The following is a 25,593-nucleotide window of genomic DNA, read 5'->3' as shown; positions in this document are numbered from 1 at the left end:
GAAATAAATCAAGTGTATTTAAAAGATTATTTCTGCTCCTAGATTATAAAATCTCAAAGAATCTTTTACAAGCATGGAATCCCTTTGTAAATAACAGGAGCTATTTTGCATTATTGTAGGCAGAGTTGTTAAAAGTAGTTTGCTGTCATTGAAGATGAATTTTCCTGATATAGACCTGTTTGCTTAGATGACTGGGCAGTTACTACTAGAAGTTTAATTTCTCTTTAGTTTTCTTCAAGTCATTTCTCTTTTGGTTGTCCTTAGTTGTCCAGCATTTGTGAAGAGAGGAGTGAGTCCTGAATAACTTATTTTGATGTGGAGAGAAATTAGGGCTTTAACTTTTAGCTGTAGAGTGGAGCTGTTGTTAGGTGACCATACTGAAAGAATTCCAGCCAGAAAGTTTGGGCTAGAGGGCAGTGATAATATCAAATGTTTAACTTTTCTCTTTACCATTTCTATCTAATCTGCCTCAAGTTAGAATAAATTAGAATTCAGTGAGCACATAAATAATAAATAGACAGGTGAACAGTAGTTCTCCTAATGTGGAAGAAGTTTGACATGTTCTAGCATCATTGCAGATACACTTGAAGAATACAGAAATAGAAAACACCAAACTAGTAAAAGAAATCCAGACGATTAAGAATTTGGATGCAAACAAAGAGAACATGATATCGTTTTATAAAGAGGAGGTTGGCAGATTACAGCTATTAATAGCTGAAAAAGAAAATGTGAAGAAAGCTTTTTTGCACTCCTCATCAAACAAGGTAAGCAGTACTGATATAATTGGCCTGATGTGAATAAACATTATCTAATGTTACATGTGCTTGACAAGAGAAAAGAAGAAGTTGAAGAAATCATCAGGGTATAGGCTAAGAGGCATGAGGATTATGATGTTCTCTGTAGATGCAGAAAATGGCGAAAGACTGAGATCTGTTCTAGTTTTGCACCTTTTGAGCTTGTCGAGGTCTCACATGATGAACTGAGAGTAACTGTGTGTGAAAAAGTAATCTTTGAGTTCAGTAAAAGTGGTGTGCTCCTGGATTGCTTTTAGCTTCATGAAAAAGGAAGGGGGTTGAGGAAAAGGTTTGTAATGTAGCTGTGTTGAGACTGTAGAGGGTGATGGAGAGAAGAAGGGACATGGAATGATTGCTGAAGGACTTGTTAGGTGAATGTACTATCAAGCTACAATGCTGGCTGAGAACTCTGTAGTGACAGTAAGGTTTCAAAGGAAGAGGTGCCTTTCCCCTGTGGTAGCACTGTGGTTAGCAAGCAGCGTGGTGTAACAGGAGAGTGAAATTGCTGAAGAACTCATTTTATGCTGTCTGTGGTCCATGTGGGGTTACTTCAGACTTGGTTCTATTTGGGTGCTATGGATACCTGTGTTGGGCTTGTATAGGTTTTGATAGTGGAGTGGCTTCTGTGAGAAGCTGCCAGAAGCTTTCCTAAGAGCCAGTACCAGCCAATGCCTGCCAGAGCCAGTGCCAGCAGGCTCCAAGGGGGACCCACCACTGGCCACGGCTGAGCCTGTGGGGGACAATGGTGGAGCCTCTGGGATAACACATGAAAGAAGGGTATGGGAGAGGGGGAAACTGTGAGAGGAATTGCAGCTGAAGAGAAGAGTGAGAACATGAGGAAAAGAACTCTGCAGACATGAGGGTCAGTGAAGGAGACTGATGCACAAGGTTCCAGGTGCTGGAGCGGGGATTTCTGTGCAGCCCTTGGTGAAGGGCCTCATGTTTGAGAAGGTGAATGTGCCAGAGGGATGCTGTGACTCTGTGGGAGGCCTGCACTGGAGCAGTGTCCCACAGGGGACCTGCACTGGAGCTGTCTGTTCCTGAAGGACTGCTGCACCCCATGGATGGGATCCTACACTGGAGTTCATGCAGCCTGTGGGAAGGATACATGTTGGAGACCTCTGTAGAGGAGTGTCTTCCATGGGAGGGACCCCACACTGGAGCAGAGGAAGAGAGTGAGGAGGCCTCCCCCTGAGGAGGAAGGAGCAGCGAAGACCATGTGTGATGAGCTGACTGCAGCCTCCATTCCCCATCCTGGCTGTGCTACTGGAGGAGAGGAGATAGAGAATTTTGGAGTGAAATTGAACCTCAAAAGAGGGGTTGTGGTCTGGATGTGTTAAGATTTGATTTTATTTCTCATTGTCCTATTCTGATTTGACTGGTAATAAATTAGATTAATTTTCCCCCCAAGTTGAGTCTGTTTTTGCCAATGACAGTAATTGCTAAGTGATCTCTCCCTGTCCTCATCACAACCCACAAGCCTTTGTTATATTCTCCCCCTTGTCCAGTTGAGGAGGGGAATGGTGGAGTAGCTTTGATGGGCACCTGGCACCCAGCCAGAGTAAACCCACAATAGAATAACCATTAGGTGTTTTTCTTGGTGTACATAATCCAATTCCATTTCATCCAAAAGGAATGCAGTGTCTGTGCCCTGAGATTGTTTTCCTATCTACAGTGTGATAGGCAATAATGAAATTCACTGGGAGTTTTGCTTCACAAATGTGCTCTTGATCCAAATTAGAGAGTCAGTTTAGACATAGCCTTTGAGGCCACCACGGAAAAGTCAGATTATGCAGGCATCTTTCCTGTGTATCTTGCCAGTCTTCTCACTGAAAAGCAACTTGGATCTCAAAAGACTAGAAATTATTTTAAAGTAATATGAATTATGACTATAATACTGAAGTGGAGAAGTAGTGCTGTTGAGAATGGACATAGAGTTTTAAAAAGGGCATATTGTCTTCCTTTAAGTTACGTCTTTAGATGTAACTACATATTTAGTCTCTCCTCTGCTGTTTTGTTTCTGAATGTGTTAAATTACTGATGTGTATTATTTTGAAGAGAGGGGGTATGTGTCAGTACTGAAGCAACCAAATGTTTATGTCATTTATTAATCTTAAAATGGTTTTGATGTTTCTGGTGGGATCATTAATAGTTTTATCTCACACTGTGAAACTGCAGGTATTTATTGAATTATGTTACCCAATGTATCTATCATGTACTGTAAAAATAGCTAGGAGACAAGACTTGAGGGCATTTACTTGTCTATCCATCTTCTAAAATGGTTACAAAATGAATTGGTATTTCTTTGGACTTAAGTGATATTAAAAAAATAAACGAATAATGGACTAGAGATAGCTGAATTTATGTCTGGAGTGAAGAATAAGAGATGATCATGCCATCAGGGAGCCCAGAGGTGGTGACTGCTTTATATAGTAGCTTCTTTAAAAAAAAATTAAATTATTATTTGTAGTCCTGACCTTCTCTGAGGAGTGAGACTCTGGTAGTTCAGCTTGGTCAGTTGGCTCTTGGGTTGCCCTGTGTGCTTAGTGCTACATGCTGCAGCTTGCTCTTTTACTCTTTGTTCTCTCTTCCCTCTGGAAAGCTTCTAGAAGATCTTGGGACATAAAGCTGTGAGAAGACCATCCCAAAGCTGCTTTACTGTGTTTTATATCAACAAGTTGTAGGCACTGTAATACCTCTTGCTCTGTTGTTACCTTCAGTGTGTTTCTGTGGGAAGAACTTTGCTTTTGATGCTGGAGTTCTACAGGGATAAGAACAGAGATGTGGAAAACAGACTTTTCTTTTGGTCATATATTTAAAACTGAAGCTGAAATTTCAACAAAAATCCAGAATTGAGACTTCAATTTCATAGTGAAACTATTTGACTGTGAAATAAGGTTTGCCTTTATATAGGCAAATAAAGGTAAACTTTATTTCAAAGTAAAACTATTTGAATATGAAATAAAGTTTGCCTTTATATAGGCAAATAAAGGCAAACTTTTTCATAGTGAAATAAATTTGCACATCATTGCTGGCAGAGCAGTGAGGAAAATAGTACTTGTGTACTGACTTGTAGATTTAGTAGTTTTGCTAAAGCCACCAGGAAAACTTGGTTTTTCTTTCAGATGTTTCTGTTCCCTGTACCAACCTTTGTTTAAACTTTGAATTAAAAAATCATGAATTCTCTCCATCTCTTCTCTTTCGTAGGACGAGGCAAGTATTTTGAAAGAGCAGCTTCGGAAAGCTGAAGATCAGATTCAGGCTAGCAAACAGGAAGCTGTTCTAATGTCAAAAGAGCTGAGTGATGCAGTAAATGTGCGGGATAAGACAATGGCAGATCTTCACAGTGCACGCTTGGAAAATGAGAAATTCAAAAAGCAGCTTGCTGAAGCTTTAGCTGAACTCATAAAAATCACAGCTTTGAAAAATGAACAGGTAAATTGTCAGTATTTAGTATTGAAGTTTATCTGTATTTATAAAATCTTTACTGAAGTTTTACTGAAGATGGGGAATAAAACAGGTTTCTGGATGATTAGTGCAGATAGTTATCAAATTCTCTTTCAGCATTTTATATACTACCTTAAATCAAGTGCATGTTAGCTGATCTGAAAGTTTGTTCAGAAAGGAGGCTTCTGCTGTTACTCACATCTACTTCTCCCCACATTATTTTCACAGAATAATGCAGTATTTATCTATTTTATTTTGAATCTTCTCCCTGTCTTAATTCTGTTAAGTGAGCCATAATAGCATTAAAGAATCATTCAAATAAGAAAATGTGTTGGTAAAAACTTGGGTTATTTTATAATGTTCTTTTCTCATTGATAGATTCTCTCTGAATTCTTTTAAGTCCTTCCAATATTTGTGATGAAAGTTAATTTGCTTTGAGTGCTTATAATTATAAAAATATTAATGTAATGACAACTGTTTTGACCTTAGTCTTGGATAAAAATATAATGAGCTAATACATGTTTCATTATTTTGATTAAAGTGATAAAGTGAGCTTTATCAAGGATCTTCAGGCTGCAACCATATTGCATTTATTTGCTACTAGGATTACTGTAATGGTGTAACTGTTCAAAGAAGATATATTGAGCTGAACACAGTTAAAATAGTAATTGAATATTACAATGCTCAAAAGATCTATTACATTTAAAATGTCAAAGAATTGCATGTTTTTTTCCCTAAGAGTTTCAGTTGTATAGAACGTGTTTTGAAATGTGTCTTGAAAGAAGTAGCAAGTCATTGGAATGCCTCGAGTTACCAGAAAGTATCCAAGCATGGCCTGTGTCCACTTGCCTGATGTGGTTTGTGTAGCTTGTGTATCAGTGTTGTGGCTCAATGGAACCACTCCCAGGGGAAATCTAGGGAGTGTGAGGGAATACTTGTGGACAGCACTTTTTGCTATGTTGCTGTACTTGTCTGTAGGATAGCTGGAGCACCTTGGAAGGTGTTCAGACTTTTCCTATACATTCAGACTTGAAATACACATTAATGAGCCCATAAAATAAGATACTCCTTTACCTGCCTCTGGTATTATACCAATGTTTATGGCCTGCAGTGTGTCCTGCTTGGAATGGACTTCAGCACATATTCTTCCTCTCTCTGTGCTCTACTGCTTGTGCTTTCTTTCCCACAAAGAAAACAGGAGCTTCAGTACTTACATGGAGAATTATGCTATTTTAGTTGAAAAAAGACTTTTTGGGAAATAGTGATATTTGAACAAAAGGGAGAACAATTTCTATTTTTTTTTTAAGGAAGCTTCAAACGCAGCAGAGCAGGAGCTGCGCAGAGAGGTTGAAGATCTGAAGCTTCGTCTACAAATGGCTGCTGACCATTACAAAGAAAAATTCAAAGAATGTCAAAAACTTCAAAAACAAGTAAACAAGTTTACAGAACAGGCAGTAAGTAGAATGGGATAAATTGCACTTGCTTTTTTGGTAACCTTTTAACAACAATTTAATTTATTTCTGTGAAAAGTAATGCTTTTAAAAAGGATTAAAATGTCTAGTAAGCAATGACTCTTTATCATTTTCTTTCCCAAACCTGTTTGTGAAATTACTTCTATGATTCTTTTTACGTAGTTGTCCAAACCAAGCATAGAATTTATAGTAGCTGGTGTATAAGCCTAGTAGAGTTTGGATGAACCTATAAAAGCATTACATTGTTCAAGGAAGAATTTTGAAACTGAAGCTAGGAAAATCGATAATTACTGCTTCTATCCAGTACCACCACAAAAAGCCCAACAAAAAACTCCAAGCCCAAAAGTGGGGGAAATAGAGAACTTGAAGTAGGATTTAAAAGCCAAGTGGGGGAGAAATCTCCACAACACAGTATGGAGTTGTATTCCATACGTATTTTGTAATCTTATCACTCTTCCACGATCTGTTTCATAAATAAGTGAATTTTTTCCAACATGACACACGTCTTAGGCCACCCACTAATTGAACCTATCAGCCAGTTTCTAACAGATTTGAGAGCAGAGTTCTTCGGAATTTTGTAAAAATTAGAGAGGAGCTCAAACAGGGAAAAAGCCTATGCACAGTGGCAAGATGTGCAAATACGAATTCTTAAGAAAACCAGACTTAAGTATTTCTCTTATCCACAGAACATTGCATAAAAAAGTCTCATCCAGAAGGTCAATGGTGAATGAAGTATCATATCAAAACATCTGTGGCTTTTCCTTAAAAATCTTCGTTATCTCTGGCAATGTTGTAAATCTTACAGCAAACACCAGATTTTATTGCTTTCGCTCCAGAAGTCCAGCAGACATTGCTGATACAGACTCTATTTTTCTAATGAAGTATTAGATTTAAATTAATGAATGTAAATGTAACTGATTTCTCTAGAAAATGATTTTTTTCTAATAATTTGCTTAGAAATTACTCTTTCTAGGGAAAAAGACTTTAATCAAGTAACAGGATAAAAATCATAGTCTGAAGCAATTTCAGTCTTAGCAGAATTAAATGTTTTTGTATATTTATTATTACCTACTGTTTAAATGAGTGGTTCTGTCTAATTTTGGAGCAAATGATACATTTTGCAAGATACATTACTTTGTGCTTTGGTTTTCATTTAATGAAGTACCCAAACAAAATTTCTTTTCACAAAGAAAACTGCAGGGCATCAACAGAAACTGACAGATGCATCTAACACTGAAACAGCTACTGCCGTCCTTACAGGCAAAAAGTTGTCTGCATCTCCAGGTATCAACATCTTAAATTTTGTCTGTCTTTATAACCCTGAAAGTGTTGTCTATGTTAAATAGTCACTAATAGTATTTGTAGTATAAAGTAGGTGGACTGGTTCTGTTTAATTAAAGCATTAATTAGAGATGTGAAAATTCAACTAAATACTTTGTCTCTTACCAAGTGGTAACATTCATAAATAAGTTCATGTACTGGTTTAGTTGCTATTTCAGTGGAACTGAACTCATGAATTTCTGCATCATGGTTAACAGAGATGGTTTTGCCAAGCTAAGAAACAGTTTATTAAAAAAAAAAATTACTCAAATTTTCAATTTGGGTATAATAGCACCATAATTTTGCAGTCATGTTATTTTGACTGTCCATTATAACATTCTACTGTAAAATCAATCTGCTGAAAAGAGTGATTCTTCTGATTATGTGATGGCAAAGTCAAGTCTACTGACTATTTTCATGAATTATAGGAGTAGTGGTTTATTAGAACATGTTTATTATGAACTATTAAGTTATTGCAAAAATAATGCTCTGAAACTTCAGTATGTAATAGGTTAAAGCTAAAGAAAAAATCCTTGACTATGAGGCTGGTGAGGCATTGGAACAGGCTTCCCAAAGGAGTTAGGAATGCCCCATCCCCTGGGGTGTTTAAGGTCAGGTTGGATGGGGTTCTGAGAAGCCTTGTGTAGTGGAAGGTGTCCCTGCCCATGGCAGGGGGATTGGAGCTAGAGGTCCCTGGAGCTTTAAGGTCTCTTCCAGGCCAAACCATTCTGTGATTTTATCATTCAGTTTACATTGATAAATGCCCAAAAATGCTGATTAGCTTTTTCTGTCTTATAACTGACAGATTCTTGCTGTCTGTAAAGACCAAAGGTTGTAATTTCTATCAGTTTCCTCCTGTCTAAGGTAAATTCAAGTGTTTCTGTAAACACACAGTCCCAGCAAGCTCAGTGATAGTGTGTGATGAAGTAGTTTGCTGAGGTACATCCATTTTGTTATGTAAGAATAGAGTATTTAGAATGATAGCATACATATTCTGGTGTTTATTTTGTTTTCTCTCTTGGGAGAATACTACCTATGTGTGTATTTATGTTGATCTTCTCTCAGTGTGAGAGAACTGAACATGGACGTGCCAGTACGGTTGATGATCTTACATAGCACATAATGCTGATTGTCTCTGGTTTGGATAATGTATACCACTCTAGTTTTGATGCACTCTCAAATCTGGGCTGTCATCTCTCTTATAAAAACCTTATGGAACAAAAAAAATCAGTGTTCTTGTTTTTTTTTCTTCAATGTTCACAGTTAGCCCCATTTCATCTGACATAGTTTCGGAATCCGTGGTAAAGGAGCAAGTGCGTGAAATGAATAAAGAGATTGCTGAGAAAACAGAGAAATATAAGAAATGCAAGCAAATGTTGGCAGTAAGTAAACAGCAGTAAGAAAGCTGAACAAAGAGTAGCTGGAGGCGCTAAGTCTTAAAAACCACAAGGCCTACCCAGCTGAGTTGCCTTCCTTGTTTGTGTGATACACCATGATTATGGTAAAAATCCTAACATTGAAAACACATTTTGTTCAGTCAGCTCTTGACTATGTATGGTTTTAGAGGGTCCAGACAAGGAAAACCAAGAAACAGTAAAACAAATGTCCACATGCTTAAGGTTTTAAATCCTTTCTGTTCTTACATTAAGTTTAATTGCTTTTATAAATTAAATACAGCAGGTTGCTGTAAGCCCGCTTATGTTTTAACAAGTATGGCAGTGTTGATCTGATATACTGTCCAAAAGTAACAAAAGCAAAGTAACTTTTCCCTATCTGCCTGTCATGGCTTTTACAGTGTTTTCACCCCCAAGTGGGTTCTGGCTTGGGCTCAGTCATACATAAAAGCATTTATGTGGTTGTTTTGACCAAAGTTGACACTTGATTTTCATTTAACCAGTTTGGATGTGTGTATGATGATGGAGTATTGCATCAATGGCACTGGTGAAAATTTGAGAACTGTTTAAGAAATTCTGAGTGTTGTCTACATTTTGTTTCTTTTATTTATCACAATAATATTATTCTATTTTAGTAAAGTTTTCCAGGATGTAATAACTGTCCTGTAATTCTGCTTATGACCCTGTCTGTGGAGAGCCTGAATTGGCTTCTGCTGGCTGTTCATTCCATAGTAATTTTTGAAGAAAGCTTGTCTTTGACCTTCTGGATGAAAGATACTTAGGTTGTAAAAATCACTTGGTAAAGGTTTTGTATTGAAGTGAAGTGAAGCACTTTAAAGAATAATCATGGTTAGTAGTATTAGGGTACAAAGAAACTTGAAACGGTGAAAATAAAGAGGAATATTATCTTGTTGAAAACTCACAGAAAGAAATCCCTATTGAACATCGTTTTTATGCAGTGTTCTGTGGTCCTGACCATTTCAGAGTCTTGAGTCAGGCTTGTAGAAGCCATTTGTAAATGGTCTTGTTTTAAAAGCATGGAGTTAACACAGTGACATTTTTGGGGGTGGGAGGGAAAATCTCTTTAGACTGTAAATATTTCATGCCATGGTATAAACTACTTTAGGATGAGAAGATGAAATGCAGTGTTTATGCTGATGAATTAGCTAAACTGGAGCTGAAGTGGAAAGAACAAGTGAAAATCAACGAGAGTATAAAGTTACAGCTGGCAGCAATGGAGGATCAGTATAAAGTAAGTTACAGGTTTTGTTTATGACAATGAATGGTTACCTTTTCTTAACATGATTACTTATTTCTGATAGTTCAAGTAAAGAAGAGCTTTAATAAGGGAAGCATACTAAATGCATTTTTGCTGTAAGTACAAATCCCGCTGTGAAAGAAACAATTCAGTCCTGTAATGCTTCTTTTAAAGTAAGAGAGGTCTGCTAACATCTACTACCAGCTGGCCATCAGTCTTTTAATACTGTGAATGTGGACAAACCCCTAAATGATGTAGTCTTGTATTATGGGAAAAAAAGGGCAATTTCTAATGTCCTGCTGCTTACTGTAATACTAACAGGAAGATTCATTGGAGTATTTGTCTAAAATCTTCATATTCTGTATTGGGTAACCAGTGCAGAAATGTCTAATGCATTTTATCTGAAGTCAGTAGACAGAGAGGATTGATCCATTGTCTTTAAAATCATGCAAGAATTTAATTTGGAGAACCTCAGCTACAGTCTTGGTAGAGTGATGTAACACATTCACCAGAAAGTCAGGCATAATGGGCAGCTTTAGCTTACAAGGGGCCTTAGTCCTTGAGGTTATGTGATAGTAATGCTTATGCTGAATTAGCTTCTTAGGTCAATAGGGATGAGACAGGAGCAACAAATGTTCCTGAGACCAGCTTTTCTGCTGGTTCTCAGTCTAAATGGTGATAATGCAGTTGACTCTGCTGCCTGTTTTTGCCCATTGTGATGAAAAATGATTGAAATGAACTGTGACTGTATTAGTTCTGCTAGGAACTCCTTTTTATTAGTAATTACAGCACTTTTTCTTTATAAAATGACAAATTACAGTTTATTTCAGTGCTCCATAGGCCATCTTTTTCTGACACTTTCCAAAGCTCTAATTTCAATTTTATAAAATGCATGACTCTTTCCCAGTTTATTTTACTAATTAGCAGTGATTGGTTGCCATGCATGATTTAATGTGAAATAAGTTTAACTTCTCAATAGCAGGTGTAATAAATAATTGGTTCCACATTTGAAAGCATTTTGACTGCAATTAAAAAATTGTTATAATTCAGGAGGGTGCAGGTGGTAGAGAAAAAGTGAGCTTTTCTTCCCAGTCAGGAGATTTTGCTCCCTTGACCTAAACTAGGAGAAGGAATTTCAGAATTGAAAAAAATTGATAAGCAGTTCTGCCAAACATTGAGCTTAGGTATTGGAAAAACAGGGAAAGAAGCAGTCTCTAAAGGAACCAGAATACAAATGAAAGTGTCCTTTGTAGTGAGATATTATTTAAATCATCATTTTGAAGCCAGGAAGAATTGTGTAATGTGTCCTTTGTACCTCCTCCCAGAGCACCCAATAGAGACACAAGGTAGATGTTTGTGAAGCAAATTAAGTGTCTTTGAGGCAGGAGAAGCTTTTGGTTCTCTCAAGTTCTGTGGTGATACATATGAAATGCCAAGAGATTTCTTCAGAAATAGTGAGATGAGGCTTGCAAACCTCCAGCTGTGTCTGGGTAGTGGTGCCTCTCCTGCCATTGATGGCACTGATACTGCTCCTTGTGTTTAACGTAGAATTTTGTCATTCCACAACTGCTCAGTGAAAATTGGCAAGAAGAGGCTGCTAATGAACTGCTGTCATCCAGCACATAAGACTTTGTGAGAATTGTTGGGTTGGATTTACAGTAACACTAAGTGTTGCATGTAAATCTAGTAGACAAAACTGTTTTCATCTGAAAGATTAACTTCATCTGGGAACTTTGTTTTCACGATGTAACATGCAGGGAAATAGTTTCCATCCACTAATACAAGAATCTTAAACTTCTGTTCATGTAGATTCAGCTGGCAGAAAAAGAGAGACGAATAAAGGAACTGGCATCACAGATGGAACTCTTTACCAGTGAGAAGGTATTGTCATACATTCTGAAATATTAATGCTAATGTTGAAGTACTTCTGAGGTGTTATATGGCAATTAATCAAAGACAAATTTTACTGAAAAGTGAAATTAAAATATGCCTTTATGACATTCAGATAGTATTTCATGGTGTTGTGCAAAGTTGGGATTTCTCTTTGAAACTTCATTTGATTACTTCACAATTCCAGTATGAAGAGATACTTAGTAAAAACAGGCATTTTAAGTATAAACTGAAGCAAAACTAAACTTTCAGATTAGGCTAGTTAATTTTTTTGTAAAATTCTAGTTTGTCAAATAGTGGGTATTTATTTTTTCTTCTTTTTAAGCCAAGAATATAATTTTTAATATATCTCTCATATTTTTCTAGTTCAAAAGAAATCAAGTTTGGGTTTTGGTGAGGCAAGTTTAGGTGGAGGGAGTAATTTTAAATACAACACGTAAGAACATCAACTGTTATAATACTAATAATATATGAAGCTTATAAAAGCTTGGAATTTTGTCTACAAGATTTATAGATATTTACATTACAAAGAAGAATCAAAGTGCCTTGCTAGACTGGACCCATGGTTTAAAAGGTTAAGCATGGGGTAGTAGTAAACAGCATTTCAATTTATACTCATTATCAGTGTTTGTTTATAAGTGTCACCAAGCATAGCTTTCTAAAAATATTCATTTGCTGTCTCTTCAAACCTATGAAATTACTTTGTTTCTGTTTATTTACATACTTAGATAGCCTTTGATGATTTTTTTTTTTTAAAGCAGTCTCTTCCCTAGGTATCCAACTTCTGGCTAATACTTTTTTGCACCACTTTTTTACAGTCATGTTGATCTACGTTCTGTTTTAATTGTATGTAATGCTAAAATTAAAGTACTAATGCTACTGCCTCTCATTTTAAACCGCTTCTGTATTGCAGAAGAAACTGGTTTTAAAAAGGAAAATCTTGATTTCATTGCTAATTAATTGTTCCTGCTTTGTCTTGAGTAAAGATGAATTACTTAGATTTTACACACACACTAAAACATGCAGTCCTAGCTTTTTAATCTTACCTGTTTTAATCACATGTTCCTTTTAGCATATAAATCTAAAGAAACATTGGCATAGCTTTATGTGGTATCTAGAGGAGGGATGCCATTCATTACGTGAAGTCTCTGCATTTCAGTAGTGTTTTGTTTTCAGAGGAGTTATTTGTACTTGATTTTTGCATTTTTCTGTTCAAGAGGTTGGTCTGAAGTTCACCTGTTTGCAAGAAAAAAAATTAAATTGTTCATTTTTGAAGCAGATGTTTAATTCCTTTGGAGTTGAACTGGTAATTGAAGCTTTGGTTTTAAGTTTAAATTTAAAGTCTTTTGGGGAAAAAACACACTTCAGTCTTTTGAGAATTTTATTAGCATCACATCAGCAAATATCAAACATGAACCCAGAGAAGTCAGAAGAAAATATTAATCAGAAAGAACATTACTGGAAAGTATGTCTCCCTTAACAGTCCCTATTTTTAAATTATTGTTTTCATATGTATATCTCAGAATTTTTTGCTTGGTTCTGAATTAAAATGGGATATTCCTTTTGATATCCAAGGCATATTGCACTCTACCCACTTCGTTGAATGGAAGGTTGAGAAAGATTTTTATTGGGATAAATTACAGCTGATGCATTGACCACACTGAAGTAATTAATTAGTGTCTGTTAAGTTCTATACTGGCTTAGAGTTTTAATGGTTTCTAAGTTACAAAACCCCTTTATAGTTTGTAAAGTTGACAAGATTCCATGTGGAATTTTGTCAAGTGTGTACAAAGATGTGCTCCACATACAAAAATGCTACATTTTTGAATGTTATGGTATGGTATGACATGAAAAAAAAGTTTTCTTTTTAATTGTAACTTTTAAAAACTTTTCTCACTGCACATTATTTTTAGTTGTTATTGTTAATCTACCCATTTTTACTGATTTAGCTGATTTTTCTTCATTATAAAAAGGGTGCAAACACTTGAAAAACGTGGCAGTTCTGTTTATGTAATTAGAACTAACTGACAACAAACCAAGAAAAAATAGTATCCCTTTGAAATCTCTTCTTTGTATTTTCTTTTCTTCACTGATTGTTCTTGGTATTTATGGTATACTTGGCATAAACCAAAATGAAAACACAGTAGGAAGGTTAGCAGATTTTCATAAACACTTCAAATTTTGCAAAGATTCCATAGGTTAACTACATTTTGAACTTGCATTATTTAGGAGCTTGGCAGGACACCAGGAGATCAAGCTGGAAGGATGATGGAAGGACAGACTTCACAGCAGACATTACATTTTCGCAACCCATATTCAGAGGAAAACGGACCAGTTCCTTCAGTGCCAAGTAGACTACCAGTATTGCAATATGGAAACCCTTATGCAATTCAGGAAAGAAGAGGTAAATAAATTTCACAGCTCCCAATATAATTTCTCCCTCACTGTTTCAAAAGCAGTGCCTCATTTAATGCAGGTTAAGTACCAATATTCTTCAGACTGGTTTACAGAGCCTTTTCTGACTGATGAACATCAGTAAAGGGCCTTTATTTTCTGATGGGAATCAGTACAAAGTTTTAAAGTTTTAAACACCTTTGGAAGAAGCTGATTCTCTCCTGTTGTTTTATATTATCTAAACCAAAAATGTGTCTTAACTCTTGATTTTTAAAGGTAAGGTAGCACGGCCGTCATCCCAAAATACAGTCTACTGAGCAAAAATGTCCTAATTAATTTTTCTTCAGATGGAGCAGATGGCGCATTTAATCCTGATGAGATCCAAAGACCACCTGTTAGAAGTTCCTTTTGGGAGCTAGAAGATGATGTAGTGTGTAGCCAGCCCTCACGCAATCTCAGTCGGCCTGATGGTTTGGAAGATCCTGAGGATAGCAATGCAAGTTACCTTTTTTGTTATTTATTTTCTTTGATATGTTTTCTGATGAATTATCAAGAGTTTCACATAGGTTTTCTGTATCTGATACGCCCAATTTATTGTTATATAAATTTGGAATTAGTTTTTCTTTTCCCTGAAAAATATTTTTGCTTCCTGTGAAGGGGAAAACTATTGATGATAATAGACTTGTTCCCATAATCTCTTGAGTTACTGACAGCTTGTTCTGATATTAGGACAGAAGCTGCTTAATCTTTCTAAGTACTAAAGTAAAAAAAAAGTCAAGTAATCTCAACGCATGATTTTTCTCTCCTGTATGGTAGAATGAGAGCTCAAAATGTAGCCAGATGGCACTCATTTTTTAATAGGAATATGGGAACTAAAGTGGAACAGAACAAATAAAACATAAAGGATTCAGATACCAGTATTTTCAGTTAAGTGTTGACTATAAATTGGTATCCTACTAGATACACAATTCTAATCTGGTAATATTTCGTTCTGTCTTCTGCAAATCTGCATTTATTAATTTCCATTTTGAATTTTTGCCATTGGATATGTGCTTGAAAGAGCTTAATGGACTGTTGCCTCAAACTGAAAGAGATGCATTTGCACGGATTTTCTTTTTTATGGCTTTGTATGCTTCAAGTTTCTGGTTAGCTTTTCTTTTAAGTACAGTTAACATGCACATTCTGGTATAAAAAATGGCTTCTGTAATAAATTGGACTGTATGTCTTCATTTGAACAGGAACAGGCCTTACTCTTATTCCAAGTACTCTTGCAAATACCTTTCTGCAAAGTATTGTGCTCTTTGCAAGTACAGTGGTATCATGACCTGTTTCTCATTTAGTCTAGTTTGCCACATTTAATTGCTATTAACCTTTGCAGAAACTGATCAGTGTTCAGACAGGCATGATTTTAGCCCTGGTGCTCAGCACCTATAATGGAGAAAAATGTATTTCTCCCTCCTACCTTTTGCTCCCAATGTCCATTACTGTGAATAATTAGAGAAACTGTCAGAGCTTTTGCAGCCTGTTCAAGATCTTGAATGTGAGCTTAATGCTGTCCCCACCTTTACTTCACATTTTGCATATTTAATCCGATCATTCTTGACGTAGCTATTACATCTGACAAGCTCTTCTCTTCTTTAGTCATCTGCTGCAGTTTAATTAGCAGGGTGTTCTCTCTGATCTATGTGCTTTGCCCTCTTGCAAACCCAAGAGAAACAGTGCTAGAGCCTTGTGCTCGTTTGCAGACACAGCTTGGATTTTTGTAATGAGGTGGAATATAACAGGCTTAAATAAAGTTCAGCTTGAGAAAAGGTGCCTTTATATCAAATAACTTACATCTTTATTTTTTATTTGCAATTGAGAATCAGTTGCTTGTTCTTCACCCAAACAGACTGTATGTATAGTGTAGAAATTTATATGGAAATGCGAACCTGCAGGAATCATTCTAGAGAGACCTAGTAATATGCCAAAGATAAAACAGTTCTGAGGTAGGATGTAGATAAATAACCAGGAAAAGCTTCCACATATGTAGGTGATCCATTATAAAGAAGAGTCTGTAGTTTGTGTAGAAGAAACAGCAAATATAAAATGATAAATATGAAGGTGTTACCATTTCTTGGACTGTTCTTTAAAATAAGATATTTAAGATGTAGTTCTCTGCATTTTTTCAACCAGCAGGATGTAGAGCCTTTTGCTAGAGGAGGATTCCTTCACAGAAGAAAAGGACTGGTAGACTTGCTGCTTTGTTTAAAATACTACCATTGTGCTGTCCTCCTGTCCACATTCTTATTATTACTCATTATATTAGTTTAAGAAATTAAGGGTGTTGCAGTCACTTCCACCTTGTCATGGCTAAAAGTTCTGTTGTCTTAGATAAATAAAGTAGACATGTTCATCATCACAGGTGAACCACTACCAAAACAGCTATGAAGAGGTGGAAGTGACTACAACACCTTTAATTTCTTAAACTAATATAACACAAGATATTCAAATGCCTCTGAATTTTTGTGCTGTTGTGTTCCAATTTGGTTTCTCCCAAAACTTGGTTCCTTACAAACGGTCAATTCCATGTCTTTGGCTGTCATAAAAACCCTTCAGTTTTGTATGATTGGGAAGACTTTACATGATTCTTTGTAGCTCTGACTTTTGGAACTCGCAGGCCAATTAAACTGTGTTTTCTGAGAGGGATAAACTGATCTGTGTTAATAGTGCCAGCTGAACATGTGCACAGTGGTGATTTTGTGAGGAGTGGCTGACTTGCCCCCAAGTTCCTGCTGTCATCTGCTCAACACTTAACTTTCCATTTGCTCATATTCCTGTAATTGACCAAAATGGAATTGTTGGGAGCAAAGAATTCTTAGTGGTAGAAAGAGAGATCCATAAACAAAGCATGCATATATATATATATATATAAAAAATATACTAAAGTATGAGTTTTAGAAATGTAGTCCTGATTACAGTTGGCAGCAAGCCCAGAATAACTATCCTGAGACTATTAAACAATGTTTTAGTAACAGTAAATTTGTGGGGGATGGAGATTGTAACTCTTGGCAACTGAGCACCAGGTCAGGATATTTTTTTCAGGTACCTCCAAAATGGGCTTTCTTCTACCACAACCCCCCACAACGCATTATTAGCCTGATCTGACCCTGGCAGGCAATTACTCTCTTTTGCATAGGGAGGACATGAAAGGAGCAGTTGGTATCCAGGTGTCTCTTGGGAGAGCAGACTGCTTGCAGGGAGCTTGAGAGGCCTAGAGGAGTGAGTTTGATTTCACTCCCTCAGCAGAGCTGAATCACAGAAATAAAATGTATGTGCCCTTCTTCCCAGTGTACCTGCACTGCATGTCAGCTCTATGTCTGTTCATATGTTGTTTAAGGCCTAGGATGGGCATTGATTGGTTCCTTACTTTTGCATGTCAAAACGATCTGTAGTGCTTGGGGATGGGGTTTTGTACTGTGTCACACAGCTTTCTAATTTCTGTTTAACAATCCTCTAATTTCTGTTTTACTGCTTACAGTTGTAATTATGAAAACATACCATACTTGAGACAGAATTGGTTGGTTATGGTAAAACCAATGGAGTTGCACTTACTTCTGACAGTGTCAGTGGCTTTCCCTTCTTCCCCTAGTGGCAAATCCCACTTTTTTACCATGCTTTAGTGTGTAATACTGTATTTGTCTTCATGATTCACTTAATCTTTGGAACTCGTGGCAGTTTTTTAAAGAGCCAGAGGTGCAGTCCAGTGATAATAGTTAAGTCATGGTATTAAAGACTTCTTTTGTAATTAATTCAGACTTCTGAGTTTAGGGGTCTGGCAGTTGTTCTGCTACAGGACCATGGTGCCAGCCTGTGAGTGAATATCAGTCTCCTTTCCTAAGGACCTGAGTCCGTGCACCCGCTGTGTTACATCACTGCAGGGCACTGTAGAGTTCTCTGACTAAAATGTGCAGCCATGTCCCTGGTCATCAGTCTGGACTGCAAAAAGGGTGGCTTTGGATCTATATAAAGAGCAGATTAAACTGTTTCTTTCTCAAAATATGGAGTGTGGGCTTCCATCAAAACAACTTTGATGACCCAACTGCCTGGTTTTGAAGTAAGCTGATGCCTTTGCTTAACAGAGCATAGGCAGGAACCATTGAGGCCTGCTGTCCCAGCAATGGTCATACTCTCTGTAAAGCAGCTTCAAAAACCACCTCATTTTGTCTCTTGAGCTGTCAGGGATGGTTCTTTTTCCCAGGGGAGAGTGATGGGTGTTTAAATGCAAGGTTGAAAAACATGTGTAACCTTGTTTATAAGAATAAAGAATGGATTGCTGGATGATACTGGGCACTAAGTGGCTGTGAACTAAGATGAGAACCATGTGAACCACGATGATCCGTCCTCCCCCCATAAGGTGCTCCGTTTTACATGGAACACTTAGGAGTTTTGTCCATCAGAAATGACAGAAATAGACATCTGTTGGAGCCCAGTGCACCGGAACCTGGTCTGCTTTCCAGAGGTTCTGAGTTACCCTAGGGCATTGCGTGAGAATTTTTAGGTCTTGGTGACTGTGTAGTGTTTACTGTAACGTGTAATGGCTGGAAGACCTCTCAGACTGAGATAAAGTTCTCATGGTTCCTGTTTGACCATGTGGTTACACAGTAATCTCTGTAACATCTCTGTGAGGTCAGCTCAACACTGACATTTGCATTCTTCTTGTGTGGGTTAGGCATCCCAAAAGGTTAAGACCTGATCCCTGTGACTTGGCTAAGAGCAAAAGTACACTGAAGAGACAGACATTCCCTATCATAAGAGGGTAATATCAGTACAGACTTAGTATTGACATTCTGTACAGGCCCTGGGTCAGAAGCTGCTGGAAGGAACACACAGTATGAATTTCACAATTAAGGGAACTGGGCCACGAGAAAGCTGTAGCCTTAGGACACTCCAAAGGGTCTTACATGTGCTTGCCTTTTGGTGAAGAGAGTTCTTGCAGAGCAGCCGTGTAGGACAGTGCAGGCGTGCCTGTGCAGAGGAAAGCATTGTCCTCTTCTTCAGATGTTTCTCAAAAAGGAACAAGGAGGAATGTTACATTTGTATGTGGTAGGCTACTACACTTGCCAGAAGCTGAGAGAGAGGGCAAAAGCTGTAAACAATTTTATCTTACCAAGTGATCAGCAGTGAGCCAAATGGCTTTAAAGAGAAAGGGGAGGAGGGGGAAAGGGGTTATACTGAAGAAATTAACTCAGACTTAAGTGTTAATTTGGCCAGTGTTTGTAGTGAAACTGTTTTACTTACGGAAGATGCATGTGAATTTTCTTGTTGAAGTCCTGGTGTGCTTCAGTCTGGTATTCAGCAAATTTGTTGTGTTTTTGTACAAGCTACTGTAGCATTGTAGCATGAGAGTACTTTCAACAAAACAGTTTTTCGTTCTTAATGCATCCAACCTGTCTCCTTCATGACAAAAGGAACAACTGAAGTTTTAAAACTCGTATGCCCTTTTCACTGCAGGTGCAAAGCAAACACTGCAAGGTTGGTTGTTGCCAGCATCTTGTCCTAGCAGGCCCCACTGCCTGCTTAATGGAAATGTTAAATGGTTGAAACTAAACAGGTGTTACCAGAAGAATATTGAGGACATTTTCCCATCCTTCCCTCTTTCCATTAACCCTTCATAAGGGAAAAGTACGTTAGCCTAAGACTGAAATATGTTTGCATGTGAGTGACCTGTATGAAACACAGCATGCTGAGGAGGAAAAAAATGCTGTTTGTAGGGGTTATTCTTTAAAATACTTTCTCTTTTCAATAGGATGATGACAACACTGTACCTTCTGCTCCTGATCCTCCAAGTCTTCTCTTGCGTGAGCGGGGCACAGGCTTCTGCTTTGATTCCAGGTAGATGTTATCTTTTATTGGTCTTTAAGGGCATGGAGAGGTTTCTGTAGAACTACTCAAGAGTGGGGGTGGAGGTGAAAAGCTACCGAGCATTTTCAATGAATGTTTGGTGTACAATTAACTGGTGAGACTATGCCGTGAGACTGGGCAGGCTGTTCATGCTATACCTTTGATGGAATTTGGACAATTTTTTTAGTAAATGAATGAATAACTTTTGTTTTTTCCCCTCTCTTGCCAACCTAATTGTGAATCTAAGTTTAGAGCTTTTATAAAGTGTTATGTTTGCTAAGAGCAAGCATTTATGAGCAGAGAGAGTGGTTTCCCATGAAACTGTTTGGCCATTAAGCCATTCAATAGATTAGTATTCAGAGGTAGCTGGAGTAGGGTCAAAATTATGTAGCTTTTAAAATGCCAGGTTATTTTGGAATTTGCGTGTAAAACTACTCTGACTGCATTGAGTGCTTTCGGCAAAAACATTTAAGTGAACTGGATTATATTTGGATACAAAGTCCACTCAAATTTAAGTTGGTAGTAAAGGTGTTGGCAGCAGCAGGATCCTGCTTTTAGTTTGCATTAACAGAATAAATAAACTGTTCCCTTTTTTCTTTCTGCCTCCTCGTGAAGTTTTGATGTGCACAAGAAATGCCCTCTCTGCGATGTGATGTTTCCCCCAAACTACGACCAGAGCAAGTTTGAGGAGCACGTTGAGAGCCACTGGAAGGTTTGTCCCATGTGCAGCGAGCAGTTCCCGCCCGACTACGACCAGCAAGGCTTCGAGAGGCACGTCCAGACGCATTTCGATCAGAATGTATTAAATTTTGATTAAATACTTTGTTTTGCAGTGTAGCTTAAAACCCCACCACTTTGAGTAGTCCACCTCCAAAACAAAAGTAGTGCAGCTTTCTGTAATAGTGCAAACTTCTGATTAAAAGCTCATGTACTCTAACGGGAGCCATGGCTGTAAGCTGCTATGGGGTTATGTTCTCTCTCTGCCTAACACTTTACTAAGGAGACCTACAATCCCCCACCTTGTTGTGTATGTAGCTATTTATTCCCCTACTTAGTGGAATTTCTTTCCCTACTTAGTGGAATGCCTAAGGACCCAGGAATGACTGAGCCTCAGAAAAAATGAGACCAGCTTCATGGTGTTCTTCAGCTACATTTAAATAAGGTCACCAAAACATCTGTGGTTTCTCTTAACCTTGACAACTGGGGCACAATTAAAAATGTAATAAGCAGGTGTTTCTCCTAGCAAATCCACATAGTTTTTCTCTGAGTAACACTTAAATTGGAAAGCTACATTACTTACTCTATGAAAATATAGTTTTCTAGTACATTTCTGAGATGTAGATGCATGTACTGTGAGATTCCAGGCTTGCAACAAGAGGAATGGCAAATACTTTAATTTCACATGTAGAATGTTTGCCTTAAGAGATAATGTTAAATGAGCTACGTTATACTTTAAGGCAGTGGTTTTGAGTTGAAAGAGACAGCTGTGCTTCAATGCCTAAAAGTAATTGTTTAAAAAATCATTGCCATTATGTTGCAGTTTTATTCAGTAGAAAATATTGTTCTGTTTTCACAACAGTGGATTGTGTTCCTTCTGGCTTTTAAAACCTTTTGTGTTTTAACTTTATGTATTTCTTTCCAATAAGTAAAAACACGTGTGTATATCTTAACATTTTATATTTACTTTAACTGTATTAAGTAAATTTGCTTCCCACTTGTTGTACAGTAGTCTTGTTACATTAAAAGCAGAATTATTCATGGAGTCGGTGGTCTATTTTTCTGGTCATTTTGAAATTAAACAGTGTAGATTTTATTAGGAGTAAATGATGACTCAGCATTATATGACAAAGGGTTGCTCCTCACATCTGTTTGTTCTTTCTTTGAGAGGGAGACTCTGGAATTAAGGCTTGGAGTAGCTTCTGTTGACTGCAGTTCCCTCCTGAACATATGCAATATCCAGTTAATGCAGAACTCAACTAACAACTGCATGATGTACATGAATTGCAGTGTCCTGGGCAGCAGCAACTCATCAGTGCTCGTGTGCCATTTGCAGTCTAAAGATTTTTCTAACTGGGAGCTTCATATCAAGAGCTGGCCTGAGGTAAAGCATGGATTTTTTTTCTTACTGTAACTCAACAGCAGATGAAAACAGTTAGAACAGACTCCAAGAGTTTGATGATACCAAAGTAAAATAAACAAATAAAAGACTATGCACAGCCCAAGAACTTAACTCTAGGTTAGGAATGAGAAAAGAACAGTCTTTTTAGGTCAGAGGCAGTTTATTTTAAATGTGATTTGATTTACATTTATAAGCAGCTTTCCTGACAGGAATTCTTTAAGTTGCCTTCAGTTCTAAAACAAACCTCTGTCACTTTCAAACTTAAAGTACTTTGTCCCCAACAAAACATATGAAAATATAATTTAAAGCACACTTTTCACAGACACAGTACAATACATTCACTATACACAGTATAACAAAATAGTCCCATCTTTACCTGTTTAATAATACTGTCACAATGAATAGGTAAATAGAAACTGGAATTTCAGTTTTATAGTTGAAAGGAATTTACATGCAACAATGACGTTTTACAACTGTTTAGCTGTTGAACAAACTCGCCCAGCCTGTAGTTCTTGCACTAGGAGCAGAGCCAAATGTGTTTGTTGGCCAGATCTGTTGCCAAAGCTGCAGAAGGTGGGAAGTGGCCACTTGGGGCCTTGTGTGTACCAGTAACTCTCATGTCTGGATCATCCTTTAAACCCGGCTGTCACGGTCACCTCTCTGGGATCTGAGAGGGGGATGTTTCGCTTCACTTTGGCTGTTCTAAACACTCATTAGGATGATTCTTATGTGTTTTAATGAGACTTTTACTCTGCTGGAGAAAAGGTAATTGTCATCCTGACAAAGTTTTCCTTTAAAGCTTTGGAAAAAAAAATAGGGAAAGCTCATTCCTCCTTTATGGGAGCTTTCTTTTGCACTTAAAAGAACAGGAACCAAGCCAAGGCGATGACTGTGTTAACACTGGGAGTTCCTCCTGCACCCTTGCCAGGCAAAGGAGTGTTCAGGCCAGGGCTGGTGGAGGGTGCCCACCTCTGCTCCCAGCCAGCTGAACTCCAGGAATAGCACTTGTGAGAAGAATGCTCAAGGCAGGATGGCAAGCAACAAATGTTCAGGTATGGTCCAGACACGAAGCGCTCTCATGTTGGCTTTTAAGTCAGTCTCTGACCACCTGCTGCAAGAAGCACTTAATCTTCAGTAAGGCTCAAATGTCATATTCCAGCAAAATTAATTGTAAAGCTAAACAGACACTTCCAAATGGAATGCAGTGACCTACAATGAGAAGCAAAAAAATGCACAAAGAAAATCTCAAAACAATGAATGTGAGGGAGCGGCATCAGAACTCCCTTAGCACAACTATCGGACCTCCTTAAACCATGCGCTGAATTTCTCATTTTTATTTGCAACCGCAGCACATGCTCGTACAGTAGTTGCAAGAATTGGCAACACATAAAACATTAAATCTGTTGGCAATAGAGAACTACAAAGTGCTTCAAAACTTCATCTGAGATGAAGATAATTGTTTCTCACACACACATAAATTTGCACTTAAGTATTTCCAAGTGTCTTTCTAACAGATAGTTCAGGGGTAAATATTTAGTTGGACTGGGTTATTGGTCCTCAAAAGTTTGATGGGCATGAACATAACATGACATCTTGTACAGAGAAAAAAATGTAATTGCTAACACTAAAGTGATTGTTTACTAGTGCGAATGGCAAGGTTTTCAGCATTTCAAGAGGGAGGAAAAAAGAAAGATTTGCAAGATAATATAAAATACAGCAAGCACACCTTTTTATGTATGTTATTTAAGTATGAAAATATTTTTAGCATATTATGTTAAACATTCTTTCTTATTTATATTTCCATTACCTAAAAGACTTGCTACTCCACTGATAACTCCGTTATGTAAGGCATGTTAACTATAGTTTGACGAGGGCGGTACTGTTTTGGTTTTGCACACACATTGACAGATGCATCGAAAGTCTTCATCACGTTACAATCTTGAAAGGATGTCAGTGCCAAGCTCTCCTCCTCGCGCTCCTGTCCCACACATCAGTACAACTAAATACGCAACATCCCCCTAGTTCTTTTTGTTTGTTTGTTTTTTGGAGAAAAATGTTCTGAAGAACCTATAGCTTTTATAGCACCTTATCTCAAAGTAATGAAAATGGGTATGATGATAACATGTGCAAATGTACAAAATCATTAACTCTACAAAGATACATCATTCCAAAATTACAGAAAATTTTAAAGCATGCATTTAATTTTTTTAAAGGGTTGCTGAGTGCTTCCCCTGAAAAAGGTGGCTGTTCTCAAAATCAGCAACTGCTGGTGAGGATTTCTTGGCACATTTGTGACCAGCATGTTATTGCTGCATCTTCCTGATGATCTCAGCAGACACGGGGGGATGGAAATTGATTGTGTGGTGCCGCAGGCCCTGAGCTGTCTTGTAACTCTTTCCACAGCGACATTTGAATGGTTTGCGTACGCGGATTTGTGTTCTGTGGCCGTTCTTGGCGTGGTACTTGATACCGTTCACATTCTGTGAGGGAGAAGGGAAAATGTCAGTGCTCAGGTGGGCTGCCACGGGCTCTGCTTCCAGATAAAACCTGAAAATGGATGAATGTTACGAGCAAAATCCTCTAAACTGCCAGGAGCTCCCGTTGGGTATCACACATGGGCTGCGCTCCCAAGGTACCAGGTGGGACAAGGACAATAATTCGTGTGGTTCCCAAAACTCACCTACTTGGCTAATCCTGATTTTTATCTCCCAATATACGTCACTTCCCAGAGAATACCATTTAATGGACTCACACATGGTTGCTCTTTGCTTCCTGACATCTTTTTCATATAGCAATGACAAATCTTATTCAGAGGTTCATTTACAAGCAAACAAAGAATTGGCATGAAGTCTTGGGTCACACCTCTTTAAAGAGCTGAGACTCCCCCATGGTGGGTCTGTTCTGTTTTGTGTCATTGTTTCTAGATACGTCTTTAAACTCCAGCAAATACTGATCGTTTACACATTGCCTCCAAAGAAATAACTGCAGGGAATGCTTAACTCAAGAAAGTTACACAGGACACTTTAAAAAAAAATCCAGAGAAGCTGTCTTCAAAATACCTATTGTTTGGGAATACTCCACAGCTAAAACTGGAGTGCTGATCCCCACTAGTACAAAACACAGCAACACACACACACCCTGTTACATTGGCAAGGGCAGGAAACAGGGCAAACTTCTGTCACCCAAAAACCTTACCAAACATAAAGTATTTACACATTTAAACATAAATCAAAGACCCTCTATTCCTTTTCACATATTTCTGGCAAAAATGGAAGAAGCTGTTGCAATCTCAGCAGCTGTTGTGATACTGTTCTGTGGAGTATACTGGAGTCTCTCATCTGCTCCCACTAAAAGAACTTGGATTTTGGATGAATAAGCAAAAGCATACCGTCTCTCATTTGAGCTTTTCCAAGGATGAAACCAAAGAAGATAGCATTTGTGACAAAAAGAGACAGTTCCAAGGCTCTCCTGTTTTCTCTCTAAAGATTCCAGATATGTATCACAGTATTTTTTTAAAGATTAAAAAAAAAGAAAAAAAGAAAAAGCTAAAATCAGCTAACAGCCTGGTTATTAACCCACTAAATTACATCTTGGGGATTTTGTCTTTGTTGAACCGCTGCCT

The 25,593-nt window shown here is 37.7% G+C and overlaps 2 protein-coding genes across 7 annotated transcripts in view; one reads left to right on the top strand and one right to left on the bottom strand.

Moving 5' to 3' along the window:
- The window catches only part of TAX1BP1 (Tax1 binding protein 1), a 55,528-nt gene extending 33,914 nt beyond the window's left edge, over positions 1–21,614 (top strand). For 4 of the 6 annotated variants that reach the window (XM_063409845.1, XM_063409837.1, XM_063409856.1 and 1 more), the window contains exons 8-18: positions 579–764; positions 4,002–4,229; positions 5,549–5,695; positions 6,904–6,997; positions 8,297–8,415; positions 9,554–9,679; positions 11,495–11,566; positions 13,805–13,979; positions 14,317–14,465; positions 19,758–19,843; positions 20,468–21,614. In XM_063409845.1, coding sequence (XP_063265915.1) covers positions 579–764; positions 4,002–4,229; positions 5,549–5,695; positions 6,904–6,997; positions 8,297–8,415; positions 9,554–9,679; positions 11,495–11,566; positions 13,805–13,979; positions 14,317–14,465; positions 19,758–19,843; positions 20,468–20,669 — 1,584 coding nt within the window. In that variant the 3' untranslated portion in view covers positions 20,670–21,614. The remainder of the gene's footprint in view (positions 1–578; positions 765–4,001; positions 4,230–5,548; positions 5,696–6,903; positions 6,998–8,296; positions 8,416–9,553; positions 9,680–11,494; positions 11,567–13,804; positions 13,980–14,316; positions 14,466–19,757; positions 19,844–20,467) is intronic. The other 2 variants (XM_063409872.1, XM_063409882.1) reach the window with 2 other exon arrangements.
- The window catches only part of JAZF1 (JAZF zinc finger 1), a 189,385-nt gene continuing 184,764 nt past the window's right edge, over positions 20,973–25,593 (bottom strand). Inside the window, exon 5 of the mRNA XM_063409896.1 lies at positions 20,973–24,451. Coding sequence (XP_063265966.1) covers positions 24,275–24,451 — 177 coding nt within the window. The 3' untranslated portion in view covers positions 20,973–24,274. The remainder of the gene's footprint in view (positions 24,452–25,593) is intronic.

The sequence above is a fragment of the Prinia subflava genome, chromosome 1, assembly GCF_021018805.1.
Source record: "Prinia subflava isolate CZ2003 ecotype Zambia chromosome 1, Cam_Psub_1.2, whole genome shotgun sequence".
Lineage (NCBI taxonomy): Eukaryota > Metazoa > Chordata > Aves > Passeriformes > Cisticolidae > Prinia > Prinia subflava.
This window is presented reverse-complemented; position numbering and strand designations above follow the sequence as displayed.